General features: G+C 41.9%; 1 protein-coding gene across 1 annotated transcript in view; it reads right to left on the bottom strand.

The window, feature by feature from the left end:
- Nucleotides 1-4,996: 4,996 nt before the first annotated feature.
- POT1 (protection of telomeres 1) overlaps nt 4,997-25,702 on the bottom strand; it is a 67,330-nt gene continuing 46,624 nt past the window's right edge. The window contains exons 9-15 of the mRNA XM_073652082.1: nt 21,332-21,488; nt 20,437-20,642; nt 16,917-17,049; nt 16,681-16,769; nt 6,849-6,943; nt 6,118-6,223; nt 4,997-5,392 (exon numbers count right to left, since the gene is read on the bottom strand). Of these exons, the coding sequence (XP_073508183.1) occupies nt 5,268-5,392; nt 6,118-6,223; nt 6,849-6,943; nt 16,681-16,769; nt 16,917-17,049; nt 20,437-20,642; nt 21,332-21,488 (911 nt within the window). The 3' untranslated portion in view covers nt 4,997-5,267. The remainder of the gene's footprint in view (nt 5,393-6,117; nt 6,224-6,848; nt 6,944-16,680; nt 16,770-16,916; nt 17,050-20,436; nt 20,643-21,331; nt 21,489-25,702) is intronic.

A 25,702-nucleotide genomic window follows, 5' to 3' on the forward strand; every position in this document is an offset into this window, starting at 1 on the left:
CTAAAATAAAAATGAGACATAAATCTGTGTATGGACTAATAATGTATTTAGCCACAAAGTATGTAATAGAAAAAAAACAATGAACATATGACCACAGCGATAGGCAATACAAACTCTTATGGTTGGCAACGTAAAGGTTATCGATTAGCCATTGACGCGTGGATACGACTTACCAAGTGAGTCATCCGATTCGATACAAAATGGTCCTCTCCAGAGATTAGTAGAGAATGTGAAAGTCCTATACAAAAATACTAAACAGGTACAAAAACCATATCCTGTGCTGTTGGCACGACCAAAAGTGATTGTAAATCCACTGGCTTAGTAGGACATTGGGTACAAGGTTGTATGGACCACAAAGTTCACTCACATGAACAAGCCATAGCGACGCTATCAGACAGAGCACAACTATCAGGCGGGGGGAACAAGGAGAAAACTGGCAAGCATGTGACGGCACAGCCTTCTCTTGTTCATGTAAGTGAACGTTTCTTCGGTGTTTGCGGTTCATACAGCATTGGACCCTCAGTTATAATGCCTAGAGGATTTACACTGGACTTTTGGTTGTGCCAACAGCACAGGATATTGTTACTGCACCTTGGTCATGTTATTATACTGTACAATCGACCTGTATATGACTTTCACATCATCTACTAACCCAAAAATGAAATTAGCATACAATGCATACTGCTGGGTGAGAATAGCAAATAAGCAAATTTTGTGCCAAATACATAGTACCCAGATAGAACTATTTGACTTTGGGAGCGTGGATTTTGCTTGATTGTTTTTTGTGGGGCATGTCAATTTTGTGGAGCCTTTGGATATTCCAGTTAAGTGGAAATCCCAAAGAAGTGAACCCAATAAGGAAATGTGCTACCTGTCTTGGGGTGCAACAAGAATTAATGATTTTATTGGGGGTCTCACTGTTTCAATTTAAAATGAGGGATGATGTCAGAGCAGGTAGTGTACATCATGACTATGCTGTAAATTGGGATGCTATACTGCGCTCCATTACTGACTAATGTCTGGTTTCTTTACTAGTGTCATATGCATCATAAGTCTCCAAAATGTTATCATCTCTGCTGCACATGGGGGGGGTTCACCTACAGATGGTCTAGCAAATGATTATGTGCGGTTTGGGGTTAAAAAAACCAAAACACTGTATATAAATTTGTCTGGGGTTAGTACAATTACAGCAATACCATATTTCCTAATGGGTTAAATAATATGACAGTTTCAGATGTTGCAATTGCAATTATGGGCAATTTCTTTTTTTTGTTTGCTTTTACATAAAAATTTTGTTTGTTTTTTTAATGGTGAAATATTTTTTTCCATGATTTGTTTGTTCTTCTATTGCTGCAATTATATTATGTATTGCAGCATAATAGAACTGTCAGTTGTACATGGACACACAGCCTATTAGACTCTGCTTATGCCACCAGTGCTGGCAGACATAGAGGCTAGGGTTTAGCCTCCCGATGTCATAGCAAACATTATCCCCTCCGAAATGGTTGCAGAGAAATGTGATGTGGTGAAAGAAGGGGCCCCCTCTTTGTCTTAATTAGATACCGCGATCGTCATTGTTAGGGGCATATAGGGGAATAGAGCGCCAGGATCAGTAAGGGCATCGACACGAGGTGTGGGACCTCGACTGTCAGTTAGGGCTCGCTGACACGTTTGAGTGCTGCCCGTGAAAAAAAACGGACAGCACTCGAACCAATCAATGGGGCACTGCAGAGGTTTTTTTCACTGACCAAATCTGTGTGACGCTCGCAGCCCTCACCCGGGGAAGTGGGCTTACTCGGAGCCGGGTCAGATGTTGGGGGTTGCAGTCGTGGCCCAGACCCGGTCCGTGCCCAGGGCGGTCACAATAAAAGATGTAGTGGGCTTTCAGGGTTGAGTGGTAATTTTCCAACTACGCCACCTACGGTTCCCGGTGATGGACACCAGCGCTGCTTCAGTCCACTGAGGCCGGTGTTACAGGCAGCTTAGGTGGGACGGCTCCCCGCAGGCGGAGCAGGCCTCAGGGTAGTGTGAGGAAGGATGGTGGGTGCAGTGCCGCGCAGGAAATAACAGGCTGAAGCGGGGTGTGAAGTCATCCAGGGTTTTTACTCACATTGAGATGAACTTTAGGCGCAAAGTTCCCTCTGCTCCTCGCGGCGTGCTGCGGCCACCAGGAAGGGGGGGTCCAGCACTTTCCAGATAGATCAGGAGCACCTGTCGAGACCCCTCTGGTGTGTGTTCCTCTCCTAGGTGAGTTCTCCCACTAAGTCTTCACTTAACTGTATGTGTGGTTACAACTAGGTGTAAGGCCGGGTCCCACTGGGTAAACGCAGGTAGAGAGTTACAGGTGGCGTATGCCGCTCCGCCCGTATCCCTCCTGGGATCCACTAAACCTCCGGCTTTTCTGACAGAGACGTGAAGTAACAGAGTCAGATATCGGGGGCTGGTACCCCTCTTGCAGCAGGAGTCCCTCTGACTAGGCCAGAATAAGAAATACAGGTGGCGTGTGCCGCTCCGTCCGTATCCCCCAGGGATCCTTTTGCCTGTGGAGCTTTTCTCCTCGACTCCCCTCCAGGCCTTCTTAGGTAGGGACCTTGACCGGGTAGAGACAGCCGTTAACTCTAGCCCGCTCCTCGCCTCAAGGCCAGAGAACGAGGACCGTGTAGCTTCAATCAGCAGCAGGTTCCACCGGAAAGCCACGTTCAGTGATGAAGACCACAATCAAAGACCCTTAACTTAAGATGGCGGTAGTTTAAATATGAATTAGTAAGTGTACCCTAAAAGTGTGTCCTCCACCCTCACACACTACATGGTTCCCCCTATCTTTTGGTTCCCCCCATCTCCTATATCCTGGGCCGGGGCAGCACCCTGGTGCATTTAGGCCCCCTACAGGACAGGAGTGGTGTAGTGTTGAATGGTGACGTAGGGTCCTGAGAAGTGCTCCATCCTTACCTGGAAGAGGAGATACCACACCTCTACTGAGGTGCAGTACCCCTGTGGCGACTGAACCCTCAGGGGCGCCACATCTGTGTGTGAAAAAAAAATCGCAGCATGCACTATTTCCGACCGCACTAGTCGGATGATATTCGCCCTATCAAGTCTATGGATGCGTAAAAAAGAAAAAGAAAATCGGATGCCACACAGAGCCACAGTGTAGCATCTGTTTTTTTCGGATACATTACAATTCTGTAACTTAGAAAACGGTAAATGGTCCTATAAATGATTAATAACTGCTATTGTAAAAAACGAATTGTATACGGAAGACGATGGAGAAAAATAATCACGCCACTTTTCTGGATGAGACTTTGACCGATTTTTAATACGCTCGTGTGATCCTACCCTGAAGTCTAGCTCCCGAGGTGATAGCACTGGGCATCGCTCCTGTGCCTGCCCGTTCACTATGATGCACATCTAGATAAGAAGATGGCAAGTATTGCCCATCCATGAGGTACATGTAAATGTCACATGTCAGCAAGCTGGTTCCTTAAACCTTAACATAATATAACAAAAAATTTATGCTGGAATTTCTGTTTTCTCCACCTAAATCTACCTAATCTAAAAGTTAATCAATAAGTTGTAGGAACCGAAAAATGCTACCAATTAAAAAAATAACTTGTCCCGCAAAAACATGCCCTCATATGACTAAGTCGACAAAAGAAAAATGTATGGTTATTTAAATGCAAGCATTAGAAAAAGGAAAACTAAAAAATAAATTGCTTGGTGCTTTAAAGCATTTTTTTATTTGTTTTTTTCGTTCATTTGCTATTTAAATGAAAAAGTAGGCAATTTTCTAAAAAGTCTTGGTTAACAATGTTTGAAACGGAGTGTCTGTTAGTCTGTAATCTAGACAGAAACATACAAACCTGTCACACCATTAGGCGTAGTCAGACGGTGGAATGCCTTTTTGTAAGAAGCAGATACTGTAGCAGCATTTAAAAAAAGCCGGGTGCTTTTCTCATAACAAATGGCATTGTGGGACATAAATAATCTAGCGAAGGAGAATGAATAACTGGTGGAGAAAGGTTCAACATGGTGCAAATATGTATTTTTTTAACCTATGTAACTATGTGGAAAGCATGTACAGCCTCATGGAATGGAGAGAATACAAGCTATAGATAAGGAGGAGAGCACATGAAGAAGAAATAAGTGCAGTTTTGGATCTGTGCTGAAACATGAAAGCCAGTTAATGATAAGTTTTCCACAGACTTCATATCCAGCCTGTATTACCGGGAGGAACACACCACAAGAGAAAAAATTCAAACTTGGATCAGGTAGCAACCTGAATATAAGGGGTCTGAAAAAGTTTGAAAGAATGAAGAATGTAAACTGAAACATAGTGCAATTGTATTACCTATAGGTACACACTAACAATAGCAAAAATCATTTTTCCATGTCAAAGGTAGGTGTCCATACCCTTTCAGGCCTTAAATAGGCTGTTCCTCAAGGGATTAAGGGAGCGATTTCACCAAAATGGATGGAGCTAGAAAGGAGTCCGGGTAGGTTACCCTTGTCCATCAAATTCAGTGCTGGTGTTTCTTACTGGAGTAGCATTGCTGGCGAAGGAGCATGCTACTGAGAATTAAGTGTTGAATTAAGTGGAATGTGCCTCTTAAAGGGAATCTGTCAGGTGATTTTTGTGTAATATACTAATAGTATCCTAAAATAGGGCTTGGGCAGCCCTTTCAGGATATGTAACTTTTATTTCTCTAAATGACCCTGTTGTGTTCTTGTAAGCCCTGGACAAATTTATTGTCTCGCGCTGTCAAGTATATGTAAATTGCAAATGAATATTCACTCCTTCCCCCGTCCATAATCCAGTCCACCCTTTGCGCTGGTGTCACTGATTCAGTCAGACTGCCATCGCAATCCTCGGACTGGCCGTCTGCTCTCCTTACCTGAACATGACAGCTGCATAGATATACACATGCAGGAAGAAAGTAGCTTCACTACTACTTGGGATTCAAGAGACACAATTACATAAAAAAGGGAAGACATGGGATATTTAATAAACAAATGAACGTGTTTAATTGAACATATCAAGATACATACACTGAAGACTGTATTAAATACAAACGTATCCATAAACCAGATACTTAGATGTATAGCGATAATAATGGAGATCCCACTAACTTCCCAAGGGGCCTATCAGGTTTCTGGTGTTTTTTTGAAGGCAAGAGTAGTGCTGCAGACCATACTTTTCTTCCATAAAACGCATAGGTATGAGTAATGCAGCAGTACAAGCAGCGCATAGAGAAAGTATCTACTTTACTTTATACTGCTCTGTCCAGATTTGGTTCCGAAAGCAAAGTGTCAAAAATTTCGTAACATGTTTGTTCTCTGCCTCCATTACAAGAATTATATGATTTTATGCAGCAATCCATCCAGGCATGTTCACCTAAAATGGAAAAGTTAAAAATAAGATACCATATATTACTAACAGCAACAATAGACAGAAGCACACACAACAACAAGCAAACTCCTGACAAGTATATCATGATAAACCTTTTATTTTTTCAAAGCAGTGGCAGATCAGAGCAAGCGACTGAATAATGAATGCAAAAGGGCAATATACTGTGTTTTACAGATTATAAGACGCACCGGACCATAAGACGAACGCCAATTTTTGGGGAGAAAAATAGGAAAAAAAATTTTCAGTAAAATGGTGATGCTTCTTATAGTCCGCTTTTACAATAGCTTACAGGGGGGGAATGCAGCAGCGGTTGAGCGGGGTCCCATGAGGCAGGGTCGCTGCTGCAGAAAGCTGGTGGTGGCGGCAGGAGTGGGGCGATGCTGCGGGCTCCGGGCTGGGAGGAGGGGGTGTTTGGCAGTGTGAGGCTGCAGCGGGCTCCGGGTTTTCAGAAAATGGCCGCCAGAGACTGAGATCTCGGGAGCCGGCAGGGGCTCCGCTCCACCGCAGCTGTCCTCCTCCCCGCCAAGCTACATTCGGATTATAAGACGCACCCCCATTTTCGCCCCAAACTTGGGGAGAAAAAAAGTGCATCTTATAATCCGAAAAATATGGTACAGCTTACTGTTTGCCACTTTGCATATCTAAAATAAAGCTGCAATATCAGCATGTGACATCTGTATAGAGCATGACATGTTGAATAAAATACTTACTAATTTGTTTTGTTGATGGACACAATACACTCATGATTTTATGAAGTTTTTCTTGAAGATCACCATCCATGAGTATCTCAGAGGGAGAGATCTGAAAGAATTGTTCCTATGATTGCACAAGGAAGATAAAAACTAATACTTAGTAGATAAAAACACAAGAGTGATGCCAATTTCATGCTAGATCACCTTTAAAGGGAACCCATCAGGCTCCTAAAGCCTCAGAAACCACCCAAGTACTATTTAGAATGTAAATCATGCTCTCTAACAAATGGCTCAAACCGCAGGAAATAACATTAAAAGTATATTTTTTCTCTCTCCTCTTCTTCGGACGTATTTGACATCTTGAGGAAGCGAGAGAGTAGCCGCATCTCTCTCGCTTCCTCTGGATGTCAGTTATGTCCTAAGGAGAGGAGAGTGAAGCCAGCGCTGATTGGCTGCAGCCCTGGGAGAGCCAGTGCAGACACCGCTGGAACGGGAAGAAACAGAGGAAGAAACAGATATTGAGAAGGGATTGTCTGAGAAATGGACAACCCTTTTAGTAGGCAGATGACTATAGCAGATCTGTCAAATTCTAGCTAAAAAACTGTAAATACCAAAATGCAGTCAGCAGCTTAGGCTTACAGGAGAGGAACCAGGTCACAGGGTGAAGGTAAGAAAGATCAGTCATACTAGTCAATAGTAAAAATAAAACAAAAAACACCTTTTAAAAGGATAAAAAAAGTCATACTCACGGCATGCCGCCACAAATAAGCATCTAGAGATCCAGTTTCATCTTCAAGAGTGAGATTCATAACAAAAAGATGTGAGAAGACTTCAATGCCTAAAGCTAAATCCAAAGCGAGAGAATATATGAGAAAAGAGTAGTCCGAATTATAGGGGTATTTCAGCCACTAAATCATGGCACATTAATTCAACACCTATTAGATAAAAAAAATATATATATAGTTGTATTTATTAAAGGGACAGCCCATTTTTAAATGCCACAGTCCCCTTGTAAAATAAAAAATGATTTATAGTGACTTTCCGCACAGGCGCTGTTTCAGCGATGTTGGCATTGGGTCTCTCGCATGATTAATATGCCATGAGAGTGCTGAAAGGCTGTAGTGTTCACATGGCTTTACTGTGTCACCAGGAGCATACCTAGCTGAAATGGTGCTGGAATGGGAGATATACATTTTTTGTTATTTTATTTTACATAGGGGCGATGGTGGGGCGGCAGCATTTAAGAAGGGGTTATGCAAGCAGAAGAAAACCCTTTTAACACCCTCCACTGTACATGTATGGCACATTTCGGTTGCGGGTGTATGGAGTGGGCTGAAAAAAAAAAAAAATTATATATTATATTTATGGCCAGGAAAGCGATAGCACTAAGATGGATGGGAGAGAAATCTCCTACTATTAAGCAATGGAAAAAGCTAGTGAATGATATAATACCATATGAGAATATAGTATATAGAAATAGGGGGATGTCCCCAGAAGTTCCAAAGGATATGGGAAAGATGGTGTCATTCGCCCTTAACACACCTGTCCCCTGGTGCCATGACCTCGTTAATCTTACTCTATGAGTCCTGATATATGCCCTTTTGAACACATGGAAAATGATATATGATATATATGGACTGTAAGAGTGTACTTCTGCTACAACTATAATTGATATATGTACTGAATTCTGATAAGGAATTGGCCAGTTTAGTAAAGAGTGCAGTGCTCCATATGTTTCAACTTGTTTATTTTTTTTCTTTAACTTAACTCTGATTATTGAGAATGTGATGTAAAATGTTTTGAACTGAGAATGGTTAATGTTTGGATTACTCTGACCTTATAATATGACAATATTTGTTTGTAACCATTATCCTGTGGAATTTTTCAATAAAAAGAGTTAAAATTATATATATATAAAGTTATTCCAAGAGCCATAACTTTTCATTTTCCCGTCCCCCGTAGCTGTATGAGGGCTTGTTTTTTTTTTTGGGACGAGTTGTACTTTTGAATGACATCATTCATTTTACCATATAGTATACTGGAAAGCGGGAAAAAATAAATAAAAGAAGTGCAATTCCACAATTGTCTATTGGGTTTTTATTTACCATGTTCACTATATGGTAAAACTGACCTGACAATATGATTCCGCAGGTCACTACGAGTACGAAGATACCAAACACATGTGTTTTTTTATTTATTGCAGTGGTAAAAAAAGACGTAGTTACTTACCGGTAACGGGATTTCTCAGAGCCCATGACGGCACCACGGAGATAGAGGATCTGCCCTTCAAGGACAGGAAACCTACAGATAAAAAGGGCGGTACCTCTCTTCTGCATCAGTTGTTTACAGAGCACAGAGAGGACCCCCAGGTTAATAACACAATATACAACATTATTATGATGCTTATTAGGAACACCATGTGACTACGTATAAACTATAAAAGTAAGTGTGCACACCAACGCGTGAAGGGAGGGAATGTACGGGTGCCGTCATGGGCTCTGAGAAATCCTGTTACCGGTAAGTAACTACATCTTTCTCCTTCCCCCATGACGGCACCACAGAGAGAATTACAGAAAAATGCAATGTTAGGGAGGGACCACTGTTTCCAGAACCCTTCTACCAAAAGTAAGGTCTGAAGAAGAGGCTAGGTCCAGCCGATAATGATTAACCCCTTTCCAACCCATGACGTCTTAGTACGCACATTTGCGTACGCCCCGTTCAGTGAGGGCTGCTGCGCTGAGCCCTCACTGAACCGAGCACATGTCAGCTGATTCTTACAGCTGACATGTGCCCGCAACAGCCGCGGGTGGAATCGCGATCCACCCGCGGCTGTTAACATGTTAAATGCCGCTGTCAATCTCCGACAGCGGCATTTAACGCGCGCTTCCGGGTTGCGCGTCATAAGCCCCGCCCATCGGCGACCCCGTCACGTGATCGCGGGTCACCGATGGGTGGGCATGACAACCCAGGGTCTGCAGCAGACGCCTGTGGTTGTCATGATCTGGTCGCTATGAGCGCCACCTAGTGGTCGGCGCTCATAGCACAGGACCATTTCTGCTGCATGCAGGGGATCTGCTCGTCCCCTGTATGTAGCAGAGACGATCAGACAACTGCTGCTTCTAGTCTCCTATTGAGACTATTGAAGCATGCAGTAAGTGAAAAAAAAAAAGTTTTTAAAAATATAAAAAAAATTAAAAAAATATAAAAGTTTAAATCACCCCCCTTTCACCCCATTCAAAATAAAATATATATAAAAAAAAAAACCTACATAGACATGTTTGGTATCGCCGCATTCAGAATCGCCCGATCTATCAATATAAAAAAATAATTAATCCGATCGGTAAACGGTGTAACGAGAAAAAAATTCTAAACGCCAGAATTACGTTTTTTGGTCGCCGCAAAATTGCAATAAAATGCAATAACGAGCGATCAAAACATCGGATCTACCCCAAAATGTTATCAATAAAAACGTCAGCCCGGCGCGCAAAAAATAAGCCCTCACCCAGCCCCAGATCACGAAAAATGGAGACGCTACAGGTCTCGGAAAATGGTGCTATTTATTTTTTTTTTTTACCGAATTTTGGAACTTTTTTTCACCACTTAAATATAAAAGAACCTATACATGTTTGGTGTCTACGAACTCGTAATGACCTGGAGAATAAGAATGGCAGGTCAGTTTTAGCATTCAGTGAACGTGGTACAAAATAAAAATAAAAAACAACTGGTATTGCACTTTTTTTGCAATTTTACCGCACTTGGAATTTTTTTCCCGTTTTACCGTACACGATATGGTAAAACTAGTAATGGCGTTGAAAAGTACAACTCGTCCCGCAAAAAATAAGCCCTCACACAGCCATATTGACCAAAAACCCAAGGTTGCGAACAAGGGGAGCAAAAAACGAAAAAGCAAAAACGACAAAACCCAAGGTTGCGAAAGGGTTAAAGAATGTAGAGGGAGATAACATGTAGCGGCTCTACATATCTGTTCTATCAAAGCCCCAGCTCTTTCTGCCCAGGAGGCTGCCACTGCTCTTGTTGAATGAGCCTTCAGATTCTCTGGGGTGGCTTCCCCACGTGAGGAGTATGACAGGGTGATGGTGTCTCTTATCCATAGTGCCAACGTGCATTTAGAAGCTTTCCACCCCTTCAGAGGTCCCTGAAAGGACACAAAGAGAGCCCTGTCCTTCCTACACTCTTGCGTAGCTGTTAGGTACTGGACTAGGCACCTTCTGATGTCTAGTGTATGCAAGTCCCTTTCTCCCTTGTTTTTGGTATTGGAGCAAAAGGAAAGGCCTGCAGATAGTGCCTGGATATCGCTGACTCTACGCGCTGATGTGAGTGCTACTAGCAGTGATGTTTTAAAGGGACAGGGTTCTTAGAGATGTGTTTGCTAAGGGCTCGAAGGGAGGTTTGGTTAGAGCTGTGAGGACTAAGTATCGATCCCAAGGACGACGCATGTTCCGAGAGGGGATAGGTCTAGACCTGGCAAATGCCTTGATGAACCTAGATATCCAACCATTTCTAGCCAGGTTGCAGTTTTATAGGGCTCCTAATGCTGCGATCTGAACTTTCAAGGTACTTATAGCTAGACCCTTTTTCAATCCCTTTTGCAGAAATTCTGAAATCGCTAACAATGGAACCTCTCCATCCAACCAGGAACCGGACGATGAAAGGAACTTCCTCTAAGTTTTCCCATAAAGTCTGATGGTTACTGGCTTCCTACTTTGTAGTAGCGTGGAGGTTAAAATTTTGCGAAAAACCCTTATTCCTCAGGAGAACCCTTTTAAATTCCAGGCTGTCATGTGCAAGTTTTTCACCTGAGGATGATAAACTGGCCCCTGAGAAAGAAGGTCCGGAAGTTCTGGAAGAACCCAGGGGTCGGAGATGGACATCATCCTCAGCCAAGAGAACCATGTCCTCTTCGGCCAGAAGAAGGGGGCTATTAAGATTACCTTTGCTCTGTCCTCCCTAATCTTTTTCAGAACTGCCAGAATCAGGGCAAATTGAAGGAAAAGCATAGCCTAGAGGGGAATGCCATGGAATTGTGAAGGCGTCTAACGGTATGGGGTTCCCTTTGGGGTCTATTGAGCAGAATGCCTCCACTTTCCGGTTCTGACTGTTGGCGAATATGTCTATGATAGGATGTCCCCACATCTCTGTGATCTGATTGAACACTGATTCTTTCAGTTCTCACTCGCCCTGTCTCAGCTGGGTTCTGCTCAGGTAGTCTGCCCTGCGATTTTCTATCCCCCTTATGTGGAGGGCCGATAGGGACTTCAGATTGCTTCTGGCTAACTGAAAGATAGACTCTGTCACTAGCATCAGAGGACGGACCGGGTACCCCCCTGGTGGTTCAGATATGCTACTACAACCCGGTTGTCTGAGAAAACTCAGTGGAGACCCCGCAGTGTCCAGGAATTCCAAAAGGGCGAATTCCACTGCTAGCAGCTCCTTCATGTTGGAGGATGCTGAACTCAGGTCATCTGTCCAAACGCCCTGAGCTACCTGGGCGTTCCAGTGAGCCCCCCCAGCCTCTGGGGCTTGCATCTGTGGTCAGGATCTGATGGACTGAAATCACCCACGGAATACCCCGAGTCAAATTGTCCATCCTCATTGACAATCCCAGAGAAAACCTACTTTAACGACAAGGTTAGCTGACCTAAATGCCCGTTTAGCGAGCTTTCGGCTCCTAGAATCTCCCACTGCAACTGTCTGGTATGTATCTGAGACCATTGAACGGCCGGAAAACAGGCCATCATGGAACCAAGGAGGGACATAGCTTTTAGTAGAGACATCGATGGGTGATCCTATATCCGAGAAATCTGAGCTATGATCTTTTGAATCTTTCCTGCCGGGAGGTGACACTCTTGATTTTTAAGTCTAACATGATGCCTAGATATTCCTTTACTTGATTCGGCTCGGTTCTGGATTTTTTTTTTTTAACATTTAAAAGCCAGCCTAAGCTGCTCAAGGAATCCATGACCTTTTTTAATTGGTCTTTGCAGTGCTGGAAAGAACTGCCTGTTGTCAGAAAATCGTCCAGGTATGGGACAATCAGTACGTCTCAGGTGTGCAGTTACATCCAAAATTATTTTGGTAAATACAATTGGGGCTATGGCTAGACCGAATGGCTGAGCCGTATACTGGTAGTGCTTGACCACCCCCCCCATAGATATTGCTACCCTAAGGAACTTCTGATAATCCTTGTGGATAGGGACGTGATAGTAAGCGTCCTTTAAGTCCAGAACCGTCATTAAACAGTCCTGAAACACTATTTTTACTGACATCTTTATGGACTCCATTTTGAAGGTTTGAACCTTCAACAGCTTGTTCAATTTTTTGAGATTTACAATTGTCCTGTAAGTCCCGTCCGGTTTTCTCCTCAGGAAAAGAGGGGAGAGGAAACCTTCGCCTTTTCCCTGGGAAGGGACTTCTTGAAGGACTGCTTCCTCTATCAGGCCTAGAACTTCCTGCTCTAAGACTAGCTGCTCTTCGTTTGAGGGCCTTTTGGGAGTCCCTATGAAATTTGTATGGGGAATTTGAGTGGAATTGGAATTTCAGCCCTGATTTTATTAGGTTTAGGATCCAGGAGCTGTAGGATATTCCTTCCCAGGTCTGAAGAAACAAGGAATAGCCTTCCTCCAACGGGGAAAATCTTCATTGTGAGGGCTTTCTATTATCATTGGGGGGTCTGCTGAACAGGAATCCTTTGGCCTTTCTCTTTCTATCCTTCCACTTATCCTGGTCCCTGGGGGGTTTTCTACGGATATATTTCTTACCCCGAAAAGATTTCCTATTGTTGGACAGGACAGGGAAACGTTTTTCCTTATCCCCCGGCTTTGTCCCGGATATCGCCCAGAGTAGGATCAAAAAAAATTCGCCCTCACAGGGAATGGAGCATAATCTTGACTTTGTCTGGAGATTTCCCAGCCAACATTTAAGCCGGATGGGCCGCTGGGCTGCATTGGAAAAACTTGCTGCCCTGGCTGCTAACCTGACCGAGTCAGCCAAGGCATCTGCCAAAAAAAAGCAGCTTCTTTCATTACAGGGATGGAGTCTAATATAGTATCCCTCAAAGTTTTTTTTCCCTCAAGTGTGTTTCTAACTGATCCAAGCAGACCATCAAAGATCAGGCTGTACAAATGGCTGTTACCGCGGGACTCAACTCTCCCCCCAGCGGCTTCCCATAAAGCTTTTAAGAAGGTGTCTGCTTTTTTGTCCATAGGATCTTTTAATACCCCCATATCCTCAAATGGAAGAGAAAACTTTTCGGAGGCCTTAGTTATAGCCACATCCAGTTTCGGAGCTTTTTCCCAGAAGGAACATACCGAGACGACATCAAATGGGTATTTTCTCTTGGGGAATAAAAGCCCCCTTCTCTCTGGTCTTTACTCTTTTTTAATTAAAGAGTGGAATTTCTCATTAAGGGAAAAAGTTTTTTTTTTCTAGACCCTCAAACATTATATGTTGGACAGATTTTTTGTGACGGGGGTCAGTCAGCCCCATAGTTGCCATGACGGCCTTGATGAGACCATCTGTTTCTTCTATGGGAAAGCAGCTACCCCCGCTTCTATTACTAGATGAGGATGAACTGGACAGACGGCAGCCGCCACCGCCACCACAACCACATATTTGGGTTTTTTCCCCTTCCCCTGGAGGGACCTAACAGTGTCTTCTACCTGTGACTTATAATTGACCTAAGTTCTGAAGCAAACTTTAGGGTCTCTTCGCAAATCATCTGCTCTATACAAGAGCCGCAGAGTCACTTTTCCCATGTAGTGGGTAACTCTTCTGCGCAAAGTGCACAGGTCCTACGTTTTGTCTTGCCCACACTTTTCCTTCCCTAATGAGAGAAGAGAAAAAAGGGGGGACCCAATTATAAGGTGAACTTTCACGAAGATCCCTTACCATTCAGATGGAAGAAGAGGTACCGGAACAGTTTTTGGAGACGGGTTCTCTCTTGGCTTTGGCGCCGCGCTGACGTCCTTGCTGTACTGGGACAATCTGCCCGAACGCCGACTCCCGCTGTTACCACGCTCGTGATGATGGAAAGATTCTTCCTCACGTCCTGTTTCCTTCCTTATCACGCTTCTTCCTCTGTTGCTGCTGCGACTGAGGCTGCCATGGTGAAGGGGGTGGTAGCGGCGATGACTGGGGATGCAGGACCTCCTGGTGCTCCTGTTCACTCATGACCGAAGGAGACTGCAAGAGCTCCATCAGAAGCCCTCTGCAGTGCTCTCTGGCGATATATATATACCTGGTCTCCTTCCTGTCTACCGCTTCTCTTTTTTTTTACTGAGCGAAAATAGCGCCCTCATATCCCTTTCCTAGGGGACACCATGCATCTGCCCCCGGAAGTTGTCCCCGCAACTGACGCCTGATTGGACTCCCAGTCTGGCTTTGCAGCGCCGCGTCAGCAGTGGGCGCGCCCACAATGGGGGTCGCCGCATCCACGATGGGAGTGGCCGCGTCAGAGGGGCGCGACACGCCCGCCCACCGTAGGAGCGTGCAGCATCATGGGCATGGCGTGACGTGTCATGGGACGTGTCACTCCTGCGCGAGCACTGGAACCCTGGAAGTTCCTTGTGTGTCTTCTCAGCGCGACCTCAGCTCACCGTCGCCAACATGATGATCCAGGGAGAGGTAGCATGTGCATCGCTCCATCCCCCGCACACCCTAGAGGCCCACTGACCCCAGATGTGGCGCCTCGGGTCACCGCACCAGCTGAGGCAGGGAACCCCCGTTGCCTGAGTCAGACTGGTTGGGCCCGGCTCCAACGAGGATTCATCTTCTAGCTTTCTTCTTACACAGGTACGCTGTACTGCAGGTTCCCAGTCAAGGACAGTAAACCAACTGATGCGGGAGAGAGGTACCGCCCTTTTTATCTGTAGGTTTCCTGTCTTTGAAGGGCGGATCCCCTCTCTCCGTGGTGCCGTCATGGGGGAAGGAGAAAAATGCTTATTTTTTGTGCCTGGAGCTGACGTTTTTACTGATATCCCCATAATTGTGTTTAGATCGCTTCTTATTGCATTTCATTGCACAGTTGTGGCGGCCAAAAACCATAATTCTGGCGTTTTGATTTTTTTCTCTCGTTACGCCGTTTACCAATCGGTTTAATTTATTTTATATTTTGATAGCTCGGACTTTTAAGAACGCATCAATATATGTACATTTTTTTATATATTTTTAATGAGACAAAATGGGGGTGTGCTGAACTTTTGAGGATTATTTTTTAGTTTTTTTCATATTTTTAAGCTGCGAACCCGCAACAATGTTAGGAACAAAACATATGACGTAAATGTACTTCATATGTTGTGAAGGGGTTAAAGTTGAAAAAAAAAACATTTGCTTGAGCAGCAGTTTTTATTTATAGATATATTTTTTTTACATCTTTAATTGGTTTTGTTAGAGACTTGAACCTACGACTGCATGATAGTCAAAAGAATACATATAGTGGGCACCTGGCTGCCATGAGAATGCTGTGTTTTCCAGGAATGTAGGGGGTTTGGGATAAGTAGAGCAACGGGCAACAGAACGGATGTCCAATGGTCATGATTGACAGTGGCATCTAAAAACATTAAACTTTAGCAATCAGAGCTAGGGCAAATCACAGCATTTAATAACACAGCCGGCAGCCACACTATTTGGAGCAGGTCCAGATCATGAGTGGTCTCTATATATGCAGTGTGCAGTTAGTGCATCTTCTGAACTAATTTCTTCAAGAAGTTTATAGGTGATAACAATACACCATTGGCCAAACAATGTGTGTTACTTTCACAATTATTGGTTTCTACAAGTAGGGCAGTATTCAGACACATATGGAAAGCGATGTCTGGACTGACCGTGGGTCTCCTGACTGAACTAGGAGGTTCACAGACCTGCGGACAGTGTGGGGACTGTGATTAATACACAGACCATGAAACTCGAGCACCTGATTTCTACAGGTGTCAGATAAATAGGGTACTACGGTTAGACTGGTTCAGTGGCCAAGAAATAAACTATATCCGCAGGGGTCTGATGGAGAATAAGAGGTGTAAAATATCCAAAAGCATCAGCTGTAGACCAAAATCTTTGTAAAACATTTATTGGCCAGAAAGTAAACAACGGAGAAGTGCATTTAGTGTAAGTGAATATGTGATGAGAGTGCCAGCGACATCCAGCTAACGCTGACTTTTATGCATTATTAAATGGGTTCTCTGGGATTTAACAACCTTGGTAGAATTGAGGACAGGATGCATGCTTTGTAAGGAGTGTTGTGCTGTCCCCATGAGCAGATTTTGGGGGTCTCGGCTGCAGACTTAATTACTTACATGGCACCAGGACAGATGATGGAATAAATAAACCCTGGCGATCTCGCTGGCTGCAGCCCCTTAAAGCTGTTTTTACTTTTTATACAGAAGTGTTACAAGCTCCTTTCACATAAAGAGAGTTTCTCTAGTCACTATATTAATCAGTTTGTGGTTGGCTATGGAGAAGAACGTTATACATTAACACATTAGTAGGAAACTAAATTTTTATCCCCATTTTCATTTTTTTTTTTTTCATCACACCTCAAAATAAAATCATTTTTGACTTGTTTACCTTTGGCTATTTCTTTAGCATCCCATCCACCTTCCAGCGACAAGGATTTTAGCTCCTCTACTGACCTGATATTAGAACACGTCATGCACCTATAAGAAAAAAAGATGAACTGGGCAAACACTGACAAAGTAACATTAGAACACAATCCTTTCTTTAACAATGACACTGACTTTTAGAAGAGAAATGAATACCCAAACGAGTAGTTTACATCATCTCGCCTATCAAGATCAACATACCCATAGAGCCACTTGTTGCCTTGAATAATAAATGGAGCCGAGAGGTCTACTTCCAAGTGCTCTTCTTTTGATTTCACAGGTATTATAGTGTTAAAATGCCTTGACAGTTTACAGAGCTCCTTGAAAGATCCACCTAGAATAAGCACAAGGATAGTCTGCATGTCAGTGCCACATCTATATGGTTCCTAAAGAGAACTTGTCACTTTTTTCTTCCAATTCTAGCCATGGCAGTCACAAATAGGCAATTGTTCCTGTCATTCTGAGCAGGTTCTGTGCAGGTTCTGCCAGCACACTCCGAGGTCAGCACAAGAAAAAAATAACATGTAATAAAAATGTTTAGATTGAAGAAAGAAGTTAGACTATGTCTTAAAGGGAATGCCAACTCCTGGACAAGCCAAGCGTAATTAATTTAGGACCCTAATTAAAATAAAAACAGTGTATTCACACCTCCTGCAGAGGCGCCATTGCAGCTATGTTATGCCGCTGTGCCCAGAGACTGACGTGACTTGTTGTGTCACATGCGTGTTGTAGCCAGTGAGCAGCCGCCCGTCCGCTAGTCTTTACTATTCCACCAGAGTGGACGGCCACCCTGACAGAAAATGGATGCACTATTTTGCAATTTCAATGCACCTGGATTTTTTTTTCCGGCTTTCCAGTGCATCACATGATAAAATGAATGACATCAAATGTACAACTCGTCCCGCAAAAAACAAGCTCTCAAATGGCTATGTGGACGGAAAAATAAAAAAAAGAAAAGTTATGGCTCTTTAAAAAATGAATGTAGAAAATGAAAACACGGAAAATCACCAGGGGCTGAAGGGGTTAAATAGTAACTAAACTTTTTATTTTTTTAGCTAAATATTTGGCCGCTTTTGCAAAGTTCTGAACCTTTGTAATGTACTCCACTGCCTTATCTGTCAAACTTCATGCTAAAAAGGCTGTTTTGCCTGCCTTGTTCATGCACTTACAGAAGCTGTTTTGAAACAGGTCTAGCAAACATCCATAAAGGAATGCAAGCTTCTCTGCTCCCCCTCCCCCATGCTCAGACTGGGGGAGCGTTAGTAAACACAGTCTGCGCATGGGGACGGGAGCAAGAAACTCACTATAGATATTTGATAGATCTGCAGTTGAAAACAGCTACATAATGATTGCAGGAGTAGTTAGTTAATAGCTGTGCTGCTGGATAAAGGGTGAATAGAGCCAAGCAACCAGGAGATAAGTCGGTTTATTTGTCTATGCATTTCAAAGTAGCAACACCACTTCTTCAGGACAAGCCACCAATCTGCACTCCGATATGGCGCTCCATCCCTTCCGAGCCTGAAGATTCGTTTTTGACCACATATGGGGTGTTGCTGTGCTCAAGGGAAATTGTGTAACAGATTTTGTGTTCCATTAACTACTATTAGCCCTTTTGAAAATTAAAAACTTGGGGCTAAAACAACGTTTTAGTGGAAAAAATGTAATGTTACATTTTCACAGCCCAATGTTATACAATTATGTGAAATACCTGGGAATTTAAAATGCTCACTAAACCCCTAGAGGAATTCTTCAAGAGGTGTAGTTTCCAAAATGGGGTCCCTTGTGGGGGTTTCTCCTGTTTTATAACCTCGGCCGCTCTCCAAATGTAACAAGGTGTCTGCAATCACAGACAATTTTGCACTCCAAAAATCAAATGGCGCTCCTGCTCCTCCGAGCCTTGCCGTGCACCCAAACAAGAGTTTCTGACCACATATGGGATATCAGTGTGCTCAGGAGAAATTTCACAACAATTACTTTCTCCGTCTCCTCCGCACCTGTGCTGTGATTCTCTCTGTGCGAGAGGATCGGAGCACGGACACTCGGCTCACACTCGCAGCAGAGCAGGAGCCGAGTGTCATTAGCATATCGCATCCGATGCCATACTCTAGTGGAACCCCGGCCTTACCTTGTGAAAATGAAAAATTTGGGGCAACACTTTTGTGTGAAACATTTAAAATTTTCTTTTTTCCTTCCAAATTGTTTTAATTCCTGTTATGCGCCTAAAGGGTTAGTATACTTCTTGAATGTGGTTTTGAGCACTTTGAGGGGTACAGTTCTTAAAATGGTGTCACTTTTGGGTATTTTCTGTCACATAGGTCCCTAAAAAAAAATGGTTTTGTAAATTAATGCTTCTAACTTCCTAACAAAAAAAAAAAAGTATACGTGTGGTAAATGTTATTTGTTAACCATTTTGTGTGATATAACTATCTGAATTAAGGGCTTAAAAATTCAAAGCTTGAAAATTGTGAAATTTCAAATTTTTGTTAAAGGTTTGATATTTTCATAAATAAACCCAATCAAGTTGACCACTAACAAAGTACAATATATCACGAAAAAATAATGAAAGAATCACTGAGATATGTTGATGTGTTCCAGAGTTATTACCACATAAAGTGACGCTGGTCAGAATTATAAAATGAGACTCGGTCATTAAAGTACAATATATTTCGATCCTTAAGGGGTTAATGGGCTAATCACTCAGTCATTCATTTGTAAACTTCCCTGATGAATGGGCCTCTGTGCTCTTTAAAGAAACACTCTCAGAAAAAAAGCTTTATATTTCCAAAATCTGTCAAAATGTGGACGTAAGGTAGTGCAGGTGCATTAATATACCTACTGATCGCTGTATTCATCAGTTTCCAGCGCCGCTCCAGTCCTCTTCTCACATATATAACTTCAATTCTGACTTGTCGGATCACAGTGGGCTTGTGTGTGAACCAGAAGTAGCTTTTACAATGTAAATGTATGAAGCCTTGTTGTGATACACTATAAAGTTATACTGTAAAAGCCACTTCTGGCTCACACATAAACCCCTATGTCATCCGATATGTTGGAATAGAAGACACGTGAGTGAGAAGAGGACTGGAGCGGCGCTGGAAACTGAAGAAGACTGATCGGCAAGTGTTTAAGCGCACTTAAACTAGATACACACATTTAGGGAATAAAAAAAATTAATAGGAGTGCTTCTTTAAGCTTTAAAATATTATTTTCTAGGTTAGCCAAAAAATGGTATCCCTCCTATATTACTTTGGTCTTTTTTGACAGACAGGAATTTAATAGCACTGAATAATGAATAGCACTACTTTCTAATATAAATCTCTGTTCGATTTCACAATTTCTGCTCCTAGGTAGTGAATACAGTAATTATTCCATTTAACCTACTTATTTATTACATCATTATAATTTCATATAGTAGTCAAACAAGACTTTAATTCCTGTAATTCTATATTCTAAGAAAGGCTCTATTCAGTACAGTTGCTGGAATTTAAGACTAGTAATTTATGCTGATAAAAGAAACACAATTGATCCGAATGCTCCGTAAATACTAAATAAAAAGTTCCAAAAAGAAAAAAAAAAAAAAGAAAATCCGTTCATTGTACTTCTGTAGTAACCAACACTTCTAAAAAGCAAACTACTAACATATTTTTTACATGTGATGATGCTGCCACCCAGTGGCTACTATTGTGAACTACAGGCTATGCTTTCAATACTTGATTCTTACCTTCGACCATGATTAGAGAATCTTCCGGACTTTGTAGAATATCATATTTCTTTACAAAATGAATAACTACAGCTCGGTCATTAAGAGTTCCCATTTTCCATGATGCTGACTGATACCAAAGCGTACTTGGGGTATTTGTGTTTGGACTTCCATTAAAGCGATCTTCAAAAATTTTGTTAAGGCTGTGTTCATCAGGAGCATCCAGTCTAAACATGAGGACAGTCAATAGAGAGAACTTATATTACCAAACAGCAAAAAAAAAACAAAAAAACTGACAATGGCTTCCTGCACAGAATCCCAATATAATGTGGAGTTTCACAATAACTAAAACGGAGAACAAGTAATACTAAACATGTTCATTTTGGGCTTTTTTTCTTGACGTTCCTCTAACCATATAAGTATATTTTTCTGTTTGTTCTATTTTACTATGAACATTGCATAATCCATTATATTTTAATACTTATAGGGGTTGTCCAGGACTGTTTTATTTTTATTTTACTATGGGCCTAAAGAGGTAAATACCTGCCTGCTGTATCTGTCGCCAGCTCAGAGAAGTCACCAACCGTTCCTACCAGTGATTCAGCTGCTCAACGTCAACAGAGCAGCTCTTCTTCTTCTGAGCTGCTCTGTTAACGGGGCGTCAACAGAGCAGAGTGGGAGAGAAGCAACAGCTCTGTCGACGTGACATCAGAGGAAGCTGCTGAATCGCCGGCAGGAGTGGTCTGTGACGTCTCAGAGCTGGTAGAGATCGGCGCTGGACACAACAGGCAGGTAGTTAGCAACCATCTGCCTGTTAATTGTTGGACCCATAGTGAAAAAAAAAAAAGATTAAATACTCCTGGATAACCTGTTTAATTTGCCCCTACTTCCTCCTATCACTTGTTTGCATACTTACAATGAATTACATTTAGTGCAGTGGAGCTTCAGGGACAGATACAGGTGATGGGGTTGAAAACTTTTCAGTCTTGCTCTGATCCGAAATTTCTGAGGAGCCTTGCTTTTAGTGATATCGGCAAGAGAGGTTATCCGCCATTGTAGATAAGAAGGAAGTACTACAAAAAAATAACATGGCCCACGCAAAAATTCAATGGTATAAATCATATTTCATTTCCAGCAGTGTTTCACGTCTATGCTCCTCTCCAGATTGCAGTGAAGACAGCATTGTCGTATCATTCCTAAGGCTACAATGTGCATATTTTACCAAGTCAAATCCTTTCTGACAAACTTGACATCCCCATGGTTAGAATATTTATGTTAAAATATGCAGAATGTGTAGCAGAGACGAGGTTATCATTTACTAAAAATCTTTTGATATCATGACTTAACCCCTTTACCCCCGAGGGTGGTTTGCACGTTAATGACCAGACCAATTTTTACAATTCTGACCACTGTCACTTTATGAGGTAATTACTCTAGAACACTTCAACGGATTCCCCTGATTCTGAGATTGTTTTTTCGTGACATATTGTACTTCATGATAGTGGTAAAATTTCTTCGATATCACTTGCGTTTATTTGTGAACAAAACGTAAATTTGGCGAAAATGTTGAAAATTTTGCAATTTTCAAACTTTGAATTTTTATGCCCTTAAATCAGAGAGATATGTCACACAAAATAGTTAATAAATAACATTTCCCACATGTCTACTTTAGATCAGCACAATTTTGGAACCAAATTTTTTTTTTATTAGGGAGCTATAAGGGTTAAAATTTGACCAGCGATTTCTCATTTTTCCAACAAAATTGACAAAACCATTTTTTTTAGGGACCACATCACATTTGAAGTCACTTTGAGGGGTCTTTATGACAGAAAATACCCAAAAGTGATACTATTCTAAAAACTACACCCCTCAAGGTGCTCAAAACCACATTCAAGAACTTTATTAACCCTTCAGGTGCTTCACAGGAATTTTTGGAATGTGGAAGAAAAAAATGAACATTTAACTTTTTTCACAAAAATATTACTTTAGACCCATTTTTTTTTATTTTCGCAGGGGTAACAGGAAAAAATGGACCCAAAAATTTGTTGTGCAATTTCCCCTGAGCACGCAGATACCCCATATATGGGGGAAAACCATTGTTTGGGCGCACGGCAGGGCTCGGAAGGGAAGGAGCGCCATTTGACTTTTTGAATGTAAAATTTGCTTGAATAATTAGCGGACGCCATGTTGTGTTTAGAGAGCCCCTGATGTGCCTAAACAGTGGAAACCCCCCACAAGTGACACCATTTTGGAAACTAGACCCCTCAGGGAACTTATCTAGATGTGTGGTGAGCACCCTGAACCCCCAAGTACTTTACAGAAGTTTATAACATGGAGCCGTGACAATAAAAAAAATCAAACTTTTTCCACAAAAATGATGTTTTAGCCCCAATTTTTTTACTTTCACAAGGGTAAGAGGAGAAAATGGACCCCAAAAACTTTTGTGCAGTTTCTCCTGAGTACGCCAATACCCCATATGTGGGGAAAATACAGTGTTTGGGAGCACGGCAGAGTTCAGAAGGGAAGGAGCACTGTGTGCTTTTTGAACACAAAATTGGCTGGAATTGAGAGCGGATGCCATGTTGCGTTTGGGGAGCCCCTGATGTGCCTAAATAGTGGAAACCCCCCACAAGTGACCCTATTTTGGAAACTACACCCCTCAAGGATTTTATCAAGGGGTATAGTGAACATTTTGAACCCACAGGTACGACACAGAATTTGATAACATTAGGTCATCATATTGAATAAGTTGTCATTAGTCTTGAGCGCAAGTGCTCGCTACTTGAGTTTGCATCGGTTACTCAGGTATGCACCATGTATCGCGCATGCTCGAGTGACATGCTCGATTCCCCGCCCGTTTCATGGTTATTAGGCACCCAAAAAAAAAAACATGCGGGGATCGCTCGTGCATGGCAGGCAATCCCCGCGAGGTTTATTTGCCCGCAAAGAATATGGGTCGGAGACTCGAGCATGTCACTCGAGCACCCGCGATACTCAGTGCATACCCGAGCACCTGATGCAAACGGAAGTAGCGAGCACTTGCGCTCAACACTAGTCGCCATATCGTCCTCTTTTTTTTTTTTTAACTTTTGAAAAATTTCCCAACCCTAACCCCAACCCTAATACAACCCCAACCCTAACCCTAGAGTTTATTTTTTTACGCCGTTCCTCGTGCGGTATAAGTGATTAGACGACTTTATTCTTCGGGTCGGTGCGATTAAAGCGATACCAGAATCATATCGGGTTTTTATGATTGACCGCTGTCAAAAACTAAAAGACGCATTTTTTTTGCAAAATCTAGTTTTTGCATCGCCATATTTTGAGAGCTATAATTTTTCCATATTTTGGCTGACAGTCATGTGACGGCTTGTTTTTTGCGGGATGACTTGACGTTTTTATTGGTACCATTTTCAGGCATGTGACATTTTTTGATCACTTTCTATTCCGATTTTTGGGAGGCAGAATAAACAAAAACCAACAATTCAGGATTTTTTTTTTTTTTTACATTTTTTTATTCTGTTCCGCGTGTGGTAAAATTGATAAGGTAGCTTTATTCTTCGGGTCAGTACATTTACAGCGGTACCACATTTATATAGTTTTTCTATGTTTTGGCGCTTCTACACAATAAAAGCTATTTTATAGAAAAAAATATTTTTTTGCATCGCTTTATTCTGAGACCTATAACTTTTTTATTTTTCGGCTGATGGAGCTGTATGGCGGCTTGTTTTTTGCAGGACAAGATGACGTTTTCAGCGGTACCTTTTATATTTATATTCGTCTTTTTGATCACGTGTTATTCCATTTTTTGTTTGGCGGTATGATAAAGCATTGTTTTTTGCTTTTTTATTTTTTTTTACCGCGTTCACTAAAGGGGTTAACTAGTGGGACAGTTTTATAGGTCAGGTCGTTCCGGACGCGGCGATAGCAAAAATGTGTGTACTTTTATTTCATAATAATATTTATTGATGGGTACATTATATTTTTATTTTTGGTGGATTATATACATACATATATATATATATATATATATATATATATATATATATATATACATACATACATACATATATATATATATATATATATATATATATATATATATATATATATATATATATATATATATATATATATATATATATATATATATATATATATAATCCACCAAAAATAAATATATTATTTTATATTTATTTTTTAACACTTTTTTTTACTTTTATACTTTGTCCCACTATGGGACTTTCACTTTTTTTTTTACTCTGATTGCCTGTATAGCCTAAGGATGGCGCACCATCCCTGTGCTATACAGGCTGTCAGCACTGCAGATGCAGAAGATACTTTGGTCATGCACGGCGCATGACCAAAGTATCTTCCTGCTGTCTGGTGACCCGGATGTTGTCATGACGACATCGGGTCGTCATGGCAACATCTGGGAAGCCGCGGCAGGCAGCGTTGGACGCCGGCAGGAGAGGAGAGTATCGCGATCACCTCCCCTTGCCCCCGCAATGCTGCGATCGGCTTCGATCGCAGCATTGCGGGGGTTAATGTGCTGGGAGCGGTGCGGGACCGCTCCCAGCTCATAGCACCGGGTGTCAGCTCTTAAAGCCCAGGGCGCAGGTATGTATTAGTGCGCCCTGGTCTTTTAAGGGGTTAAAGAGTAACCATCGTTTTCATTTTTATTTCCTAAATTAACAGTACACATGAAAATAAGCAACTATGTAATATATCTTATCAGAGAAATCTGCTTCTATCTCCTCCTGGACTGATCATTCATTCTCAAAATTCTCAATTCATGAGTAAAATCAGTATTCAGTGAAGACCGAATGTTCCATTGAGATAAATAAAAAGATTATTATTACATTACTGATATAGAAGATGGCAGCTGCTACTGAAGATTCTTTACAGAATGGAGGGGGAAAGAGGAAAGAGCTAGAGACAGAGCGCCTCACCCCTCTCATCTACATAGAATTTTACCACTTGCAGCCATCTCCTAGCTCAGTAATGGGAAAGTCTGTCTTCACTGAATACCTATTTTACCCATGAACTGAGAATTTTGAGAATAAATCAAATTTCCCTGCTAAATTATATTACAAAGTTGCTTATTTTAACGTGCATTATTAGATTGTGAAATAAAAATTAGGATGACGGTTACACTTTAAATGTAATACAGTATCTTAAATGGGAAGTGTACTTTTACCACACTTTGCATATATCAACAGTACTAACAAATCTAAGAAATTTTGTAATATATCTTATCAGAGAAATCTGATTCTTTCTCCTTTTATGA

This window comes from Phyllobates terribilis, unplaced genomic scaffold (genome assembly GCF_046119375.1).
Source record: "Phyllobates terribilis strain yellow unplaced genomic scaffold, ASM4611937v1 Scaffold_11__3_contigs__length_659146591, whole genome shotgun sequence".
Taxonomy (NCBI): Eukaryota; Metazoa; Chordata; class Amphibia; order Anura; family Dendrobatidae; genus Phyllobates; species Phyllobates terribilis.